This window comes from Akebia trifoliata, unplaced genomic scaffold (assembly GCF_017979445.1).
Source record: "Akebia trifoliata isolate Shusen 1 unplaced genomic scaffold, ASM1797944v1 Contig00085, whole genome shotgun sequence".
Lineage (NCBI taxonomy): Eukaryota > Viridiplantae > Streptophyta > Magnoliopsida > Ranunculales > Lardizabalaceae > Akebia > Akebia trifoliata.
The window spans coordinates 50,389-59,694 of record NW_028236837.1 but is presented as its reverse complement, the minus strand read 5'-3'; the positions used below and the strand labels follow the sequence as shown (position 1 = coordinate 59,694).

Here is a 9,306-nt window from a genome sequence, read left to right as displayed (position 1 = left end):
GTCAATTGAGTATGCCACTTGGTGAGTCATTTTATCACAACTCTTGATTCTTATGTCTTAATTTATAATAGTGGGACATGAGGTGTTTTTGAGATACACTCTCCTTGAGATTTGCATTTTAGGTGATTAGAAGGCCTTCACTTAATCAAATGGCGGTGGTTGCTTGATCTTCATCTCTTTGAATATTTTGGAAGAGAGATAGATGGTGTTAAGATCTTCACGTTGAAGGCATGATGGGAAGAATGTGAGACATCAATGTGGTGCCTGCTAAATGCATTCTAAAGATTAAGTCAATAAATATGGTAGAAGAAAAAAAAGAAATGAAGAATGATTTGAAGCTTAGAAGAGTGACGGTCTATTGGTTAAGGAGAAGTAGAAGTTCAAAGTTTGGGAAGTTGTGTGCAGGAAAATCGATGAGTGAATAAGAATGAGGGGTGAAATCATCATTCCATCGATCCCCATACGTTCTTCGGTGTTGACTTCTCATAGTGACTCCCATGTGAAAGTAACCCCAACAATGCTTCTCATAAACGTAGTTTGGGACTTCTCGCAAAAGCTAATGAAGCAGAAGCTGTTACTAACAAACATGCTTCTCCCACTCAAAACCAAAAAAAGGGCGCAGAAGAAAACTGTAACAAACAAGTCTTGAGTGTTCGAACACCCTTTCCCATTTCAATTTTGTGTAGTTATAAGAAGAGTAAAGTGGCCAGGTGTCACTAGCTATGTGGTTTAACTGTTGAGTTGAACAATAATTTGCTGTAGAATACTCTAAAATGTTTTATGAGATGGTCCATTGCATTTATTAAAAATATTCTAATAGAAATGTAAGAATTTCATATTTGGTTTATTCCCAAAACCATCACTTCAACCCGGCCAATTTGCTTTCATGCGTCTTCGAGCCTAATATTCTCTCTCTTTCTACTTAAACCTCAACAACAATATATGTAAGATTTTTGGACAACTAAAAACTAATGGATTTATTTACTGATTTGGATTCACTATATGTAAACTGGAAAATTAGACAGAAAAATTTGACGGGCCAAAGCCCACGAATTTTAGAAATTGAATTTTGACGGTGTAGGACCGTCAAAATTATTGATATTTCCTGATTTAATGGCTTAGAGCTGTCGAATTTCTCTCATCCTTCACTAGTTTGACAGTTTTGGTCCGTAAAAATAAAAATAAAATTTGGCAATGAAAAATTCGATGCCAATTCAACCTCTTGGTCAGTCGAATTTTTGAAAATTTGATGGCCCAAATCTGTCAAATTTGGGCTTTTTTCACATTGTGCTTATTCTTTGATCATTTCTTCCCATTATTTCCTTTTTCTTCCCATCATGGTTATGGAACCCATCTAATGGCCAATTCTTGGTGTTGTTCAAGAAGCTCATATATACACAGTCCACAAGGTGGGCTGTGAGCCAAAGCTTCCACAGTCACTATGGTGACACACCCTAACCCCACGGAAGTTTCCCATTGAGTAATATGGTAAATTAAGAGGCAACCCAGTTTAGAACACACTGCAAGGCGAAGTAGTTGAGAGATATTGTTGCTATATTATAACTCAAATATTCTTAAATTTATTACTCCATAATAAAAAGAACATAAAATCAAAGCCGTTTTTGGCAAAAAAACAATTTTAAGGGCTGCCCTTAATGGAGGATATTGTCCACAATATACTTGGCAATGAATTTGTAGGCTACTTCACCCGGGTGAACTGCATCCCAAAATAAGTATTCCGAGGGGTTCGAACATGTAGGAGTTGCAGAGTTACAAAGGGGTCCAACTTCCACAAATCCGGTACCACAACATCCTTTGTTGATTTCCACAAAACCTGCCACATATGATGCACTTGATCATTCTTACTCACATTCAATTAGGGAGGTAAATTGTGTCGGCCAGGCCTGATCCAGGTCCATCAAGCCTAAATAGTATAGGGCTGGGTCTCTAACCAAGCTCGAAGTCCAAGCCCAACCAGTGGCCTAGTTAAAAAGCGGGTTTTGGGTCGAACCAATTTAAAAAATAAAAATAAAAATCACATAGACACCTTTGAGGGGAGGGGACAGAGCGTAGACCCAGTTCTAAGGAACTTGGGGCTTAACTTGAGGCAGTTGGTGTGGTCGGGCTGGACTTGAGATTATTTGGGTCCAGACAATGAGGAGAGAGTTCAAGCCAAAACAAAAGGAAGTATGAGGCCCACAGACCTTTTAGACATCCCTTCCCACTTCACTGGACCATCCAATGATTTTAAACAAAAGAATATTTTACATATTGAATCAGTTATATTTTTTAAGGTTGACAAACATAGAACAATAGATACCTTCTTTCATAAAATAAGTTGATCTCGTAAATGTAATAAAAAACTGGTTTAGTAATTTGAGCATAATATATAATTGTTTTATTAAGTAATTTCCTCTTAAAGGAGTAGAGGGCTACCGAATTTTTGTGGATTGTTGATCATTTCCATGGGTGGATCGTAAAGGTTTACGTAGATCATTTTGCTCCCAGGAAGCGACGCTTGTAGTTGAAGGAGCAAGTTTTGGAGCTTAGAATTATAGATACGAGCATCTGCATTCTCATCATCCAAACATGTTCGTTCGGCCGGATTCTTGAATTTTGCAGTAATCTGGACTGGAACGCATCCGATAGGAGCAATCCCGGGTACTCCAAATATACGGCATCCCATATCGTATAGTACCTATAAATACATTTAACAAAAAAAAAAAAAAAATCATAAATATGAAACAGTAAAAAAATGTTAAAATATTTTTTTTATAGATTAAACTCATGACAAATGACTCGTGATAAAATATGAAATCCAACTTCCAAGATTTATCTTACATGAAATATTCTTGGGATACATGTTTTACCCCAATCGTTGGATTTCTTTCTTTCTGTGTGTCATCTTGCATGAATCAATTGATCCCAACCTATAAAAACTTATTTAAAAGGTAAAGATTTTGATCAAATGTTACATTACTTTGAAACAATGGGTTGATTGAAAAAAGTCAACTTTTATGGAACTAGAAGAAATCTTTATCGAGATACAAAATGTCTCCAAGGCTGGGATGAATCGATGTATGTGAGAGAGAGAGAGAGAGAGAGAGAGAGAGAGAGAGAGAGAGACCTTAACGAGTTCTTGAAAACTTTGTAGTAGAAAATCCTGATACCCACTAATATTGAATTGATGGCGCCTAGAGGGTGTATCATAATAATTGAAAAGGAGATCATTACTTCCTGCACTAATCACAACTAATGCACCACTCACTATCTTATCACTCTCTTCTTTGCCCACCAACTTCTCAAGCCTCGCTATATACTCCTTAAAGTACTTCGGTTGCATCGAAACTGGAATCACCCCAGACAATGAAGAAGTCAGATCATCAAAACCTGATCCAGCCGATGCGAAGCTGACACCTGTCGGGAGTTCACTATCAGCTAAACTTGGGTCTAAGTAAGGAGGAACAAGCTCCTTGATCCCAAGCATTGATGCCAACAAATCTGGAACCAGCAGGCCATTCGTAAACCTCCCCGTGGCAATCTGATTCGGGAAATCTCGACCGTAGGGATAGTGATTGCTCTTGAGCACCGTTGGTATGAAGTTATTGTTTCCTGTATCCACCGTTGAATCACCAAAGATAAGAATGGCTGGAAATTTTGAGGAGGCATCACATATGTTGATGATGCTAATGTGCGCTACGAGGGTCAGGAAGAGGAGGGTGGACGCCATGGTTGGATGGTTCTTGTGACTTGAAAGTTAGTTTGTCAAAAAATGACTTTTCTTTCTTTATTTATAGAGAGAGATTGAATAAATTTTCAAGTTTTGGTGAATATTTGAAATAATACCCACTATTTTATTAAATTGACAAAATGCCTCCCTTGACCTTGGTCTTCTCTTTTGGATTACTGTAAAATGACCTAAATGTCATACTTTCAACCTTTAGTCAAATCCCTTCATTTTTCGTCTAAAAATCAATCATCTTCAATATCTCAACTAAAATATTTTACCTTAACCTTCAACCTTAAGATTTTATCTATTTGAATCTTCAAGTCTCAAGAAGAATATAGGATTTTTTCGAAAAGTAGAAGACAATGCAATTTTGGGTAAAAAAATCAAAGTTTTTTTTTTTTTTCTTAAGGGGGTAATTGAGGTTGAAAAAATAATGATTTAAAATGAAGTTCAATAAGCTAAAAATAATTGAACATAAAGATTAAAGAGTTTGAAGGTGATTCGTTTTGGAGAAGAAATAAAAGTTGTTCTGTTAGAGATTGAAGATGATGGTATTTTAATTCACTTTTTATTAGTCTATAAGAAAAGACCCAAATCAAGGGCATGTCATTAGTTTGAAAAATATATGGAGGTGTATGTCTAAATTATAAAATGTTCTATTACAAAAATGGTAACTTTTTTTTAGTGAATTTATGAACTTACCAAGTGGGGACATAATAAAAGATTTACTAAACTTTCCATCTATAAAAGATTTACTAATCTCAGATCTCGTATCATATATAAAAGATGTACTAAACTTAGATCTCGTACTTCAGGAGTTGACTTACAATACAACTCCCAACAAATCTTACATGTTTGCTACATATATGCTATTGGGGACCCATTGACACCACACCTTTGCAATAAGACTTTGATGATGATGATAATCTTAATTTTTCTAGTCATTTCAGTTTTTTCATCAGGAGAATGTGCGGTGTTGGCAGTCACAAATCAAACTATATCAGAATCGTCAACGTAGCAATCATCTAGAGAAAATGAGAGGCATAGTAATCAATCACAAATAACAATATAATAAATGCAAATAGTAGGAAGAAAAGGTAGGCCAAAGTAGAACAAAAGATGGAAATATATAGTTTGTACTCCGTAACAGTGTGTAGATGGTACAAAAGAAACAGTAAAATCACAGTTATAATATCGATATCACATATCGTATTAGGTAAAGTGACCCTAATTAAATAGTAGAATGTAGGCATGTTTATGCAAAGAACCACAAACAATTAGAAACAATTGTAATAACAACATAACAAGGATTGAATATGGATTAAAATAGTTGAATCAGTTCTTTTATTGCACCTCAAACATGGAAAATAAATCCAGTGTCCCATAATAACTCTATAATTGTTGTCTTTTTTTTTTTTATTATAAAAAAAACCTCTATAATTAAAGGGTGTTCTACTTTTTTGAATGGAAAGATCACGGGGAGGGAACCCAAAACAAGTCTATAAAGATTATAACAATAGAATAAAGGCAAATAAAACTAGCTTTGCAATATTTCATACTAATACTTAATCGTTAGAGGATTGTTGTTCTAGGGACACTCACTTCTTAAGTGGCCATCAACAAAGGGGGCAACGATCAATGAAGAGACACTACGTCATATTGCGTTAAATGCCACGGTAAAAACGACAATTTGTATTAGTCATTTTAAGGCGATGAACTACATCAATCACTGCAATAGAAATGACTGATTTCTCGCTACAAGAAAATTACGTAATAGGAACACTAGTATAAAACGGATTTTAGCCGTTTGTAATTCTAAACGGGTTTAAACTATTTCTCTGTTGAAAGTCATTTCCCCGTATACATTAAATCTCAAGAGAAGCCTCTTACGTCAATCATTCCGACAGGCACGAACGGATGGAACGCACTCATATTCGTTTGTAAATCAACTACAGTTGGATTTCTCCAAATCTTTGATTGCAAATTAGATCTGTAACGAAGCTCCATCCTCATCTCGATTTTGATTTCTAAAACCCTAACTATATTCTCGATCTCTCAAACCCTAACAAAGCTCGATCTTCATCTCGATTTCGAAAAGGAACTTCTTTTAGGATTTCGTTGCAGAGGTATTTAGCTTTTCTCGGATCGTAAATCGATCTCTAATTTTTGATTTCTCCAAATGTTCAACTGTTAATTAATCTCTCATCTTCAATTCCTTCAATTCTTCGATTTTAAATCGATTTCTCCTATCTTCGATTACTCATCATCTTCGATTTTAAAATGTAGGGTTTTCTTTTATTGTTGGAACTTGATGAAGACGAAGAGGGGTTTGTAGATTTCTTCAACTCTTGTTATTTTCTGAAAGTGCAGGGTTTTCTTCAAACTTATTGATATTAGAACATCACATGGCGCAATTGCAGGCCTTTTCTTCTTCCAATTCGATCTTCAATGACACCAATAAACGCAGTAACTTTCATCTTCGTCTCTAGTTTCAATTCCTTAAAATCTCTTTCTTTCAATTCTATTTCGTGTTCGTAATTGTTAAAAATCATTTTTCTAAATGATTTGATGTTCCATTTGGAATTTTATGGATTTCTGATAATTTCACTTATTTACAGAGAAATAAGAACCACTAAAAAAATTACCCAAGATTTTGATTGGAAAGTTGTTAATTTGAAGTGAGATGAGTAATTAGGGGCATAGAATAGGTAGATGATTGGAAGAACAAAAAAGAAGGAAAAAAATTAAAAATATCATGTTTTAATGGTTTGTTTTGTGCTTATGAAAAATATCATTAAAAATATTTTTTCAATGAAAAATTTACATTTTATCTCCCAATCACAATCTTTTCTCTAAAAGTTATTTACAGAATGGATGATTCTTATTGTTGCTGGTTATTGTCCAGTAAGGTTCAAGAACTCTTAAGTGTGGAAAATCAACAAAAGATACAGAAGAAGCCCAACTTATCTTGGATCGATCCAACAAGAAGTTAATACCCAGTGAGTTTGTTCTTTACGAGAGAAATCCATTGATCTTGGACTTTAATTGTTTACAAACCTCTGTAGATTTTGATTTTTGTTGGCATCTTTAAATTTTATTTTTCATAACTTTTATATATGAGAAAATTAATTTGAGACCCAACTAGATTTGAAAATGATTATTCCAATCCCAAGTTGAAGTTATTTTTAGGCTTTAATGATTGTTTTTGTAAGTGAGTCAAGAATCAAGATTGAATTTCTCTATTGGGTTCTATATTTTTTAGTTGTCCGATTTGAGTTTAAGTTCTTGTTTGGGATTCATGAATGTTTCTATTAGTGGGCTTAAACTCAAGTATTTTCTAATTTCTCTAAGTAGATTTTTTTATGAGTGGTGTGAAGGTGGGACTTGGATTGGATTGATAGAAACCAAAGCAAAAATTATTTGATCATGTTATTATCTCTGTTTTGATAACCTCTAGTTGCACCACACTTGCCACAAAAATATTAGACACATACTAAGTATATATTGGAATCATTGGGAGATTTGTTTTTTTTTTTTTTTTTTTTTTCATGCATGAGTGAATTTAGCAATTATAGACATTTGATCAAGTGGATTTCATTGAAGGAAAATTTGGAGGGATCTATATTTAACCTGGTTTATCTTCAATAAATTGAAGTAGAAACTATGTGACATAAAAATCAGAAACATGCCTTGTTTGTTGAAACAAGTGAAACAACAATCCAAAAGTGGGTGTTTCACATTGGATCACCAAACAGAGTTCCTTTTCCGGTTTATGTTTCATGTTTGAGGAAAATAGATTCAACTCCCAAGTCACGATGAGACGAAATTATTTTAAAAAATCAAATGAATGCAATCTCTCAAAAAATCATTATTTGTACCTTTTAACAGGTGCCAATGTTTCCCTACTTGCACTACTTAGCATATATCTACCCAATATGTTTTTTTTTCTTTTAAATTATAAACTTACATAAATCATAAAAGAAAATCCACCCATATAGAAGCTTCACCAACGTCTTAAAAAAAGACGGTATTACTTTTTCCGTAGTTCGGCTGACTTTTTCCTTGTTTCCTTTGATAAAGAGACGGTATTTCTGCAAAATTTAGAATAAAATGAAACGTTGGACATTTGCTTCAATCAATTTAGAGACTAATTCAGTGAGACACATTAAGAATGGTAATCATGAAAATGCATTATTACAGTAATAATCATAGATTAACAAGTCTACTGAAACAATAAGTAACTTTTAATTCACATTTTTTTTAGCAATATAATGAACCAAAGCATATCACTGAATGTTTATATTCAATTATTTTTTCAAGAGTATTTTTTTTTACAACCTCATGAAAAAAAATAATTGCATAATATTTAGAATAATTGGAAGGCTATGTGCTGGTAAGAATTACGAGGTTGCTTTGGTTAGAGTTTGTAAAGATGACTTCCGTTCCATTATTGCTTTCGTAATCTTTTCTCTTGCTTCTTATGGCAGGAAACAAAAATGGGCTGCTTGTGCCACACATTACAACTGATTAAGGTAACTGAAATAAGTTCTTCTATAGATAAAGATATTGTTGTTTGTTATTTATCAAAAATATATATAGTTGTTTGTAAATCTACCCCTGTTATTGTGTTTGGGTCATTAAGAAGACGAAGGGTTAACATAGAATTTGTACCTATACTGACATGGACCTTGTACCTTTTGTGTACAACAAAGTTTTTTCAAAATGGTGTCCACATTACTGAGGTTTACACATTCTTAGATTTGCGGAGCTTTTAAGAATTTTTCTCATTTTGTAACATTTCAGATTCCATTGAGCTATGCTATGGATCTTAATGTAGATCGAAGGTATCTGAATGGATATAAAATGAGAAAAAAAATGTAGGAAACTCCATAGAAGTTATATGCTATAAATTTCTTCCATTAAATTTTTTTGCCTCATGGAATTTCATTGCTAAATAAGAATTGGAATTGCAATGGATTTAACCATTTTATATCTATATCTAAATAGATTGCACATTATTGCAGGTTAAAACCGTGGTAGGTTTGGCGCCACCCATGTCCTTGCTTGCCCCAATAGAATCTGAATCATGACAATCATATTGGAGAGCTCCCACTAGTGTATCCTCAATTGAATTCGCTATAGTTCTTGGCAATCTCTCTGATGTATTTGGGGTGGTTTTACTTGTTAGTCCATGTGGCTATTCAATATCCGACTCTCCCACCGTAAGCATCTGACCTTTTTCCTCACTTTGTATCCATTCATCTATATACAAAAAGATGCAAGTTTCAAACCTCTGTCGCATATCTCCATTTTCCATGTATATTTCTTATTTCCTGCAATTCTTACCCTTTAATTTGACACATCTCCCACTTTTGATTTTATAGGTGCAAATATGGGCTAGCAATAAGATAAATAAGGAAGAGCGATCGTGCATGGGAAAGTGGGATATCTAATCCTTGACAACGTTGTCTTCTGAATTTTATGGACCAGAAAAAGCTGATGGAGAGAGTCACGTTCCAAGGCATGTGAAATTCTCCTTCCGAGATTATGTTCGATGCCGTATTATTTGGGTAACA

General features: G+C 34.0%; 1 protein-coding gene across 1 annotated transcript; it reads right to left on the bottom strand.

Annotated features, from left to right (window-relative positions):
• Positions 1 to 1,555: 1,555 nt before the first annotated feature.
• Positions 1,556 to 3,769, bottom strand: LOC147382019 (GDSL esterase/lipase At2g24560-like). The gene is made up of 3 exons (XM_086429683.1): positions 3,128 to 3,769; positions 2,437 to 2,698; positions 1,556 to 1,834 (listed from the first exon to the last, which is right to left on the bottom strand). The coding sequence occupies exons 1-3, from the start codon at positions 3,728 to 3,730 to the stop codon at positions 1,653 to 1,655; spliced, it is 1,047 nt and encodes a 348-aa protein (XP_086285809.1). The 5' UTR covers positions 3,731 to 3,769; the 3' UTR covers positions 1,556 to 1,652.
• Positions 3,770 to 9,306: the final 5,537 nt, after the last annotated feature.

Coding starts and splice junctions, on each gene's coding strand:
- LOC147382019 (XM_086429683.1), bottom strand. CDS start 3,730: ATGGCGTCCACCCTCCTCTTCCTGACCCTCGTAGCGCACATTAGCATC. Junction 2,699..3,127: donor GTTTTCAAGAACTCGTTAAG/GTCTCTCTCTCT, acceptor ATGTATTTATAG/GTACTATACGATATGGGATG. Junction 1,835..2,436: donor CAACAATCCACAAAAATTCG/GTAGCCCTCTAC, acceptor CATATGTGGCAG/GTTTTGTGGAAATCAACAAA.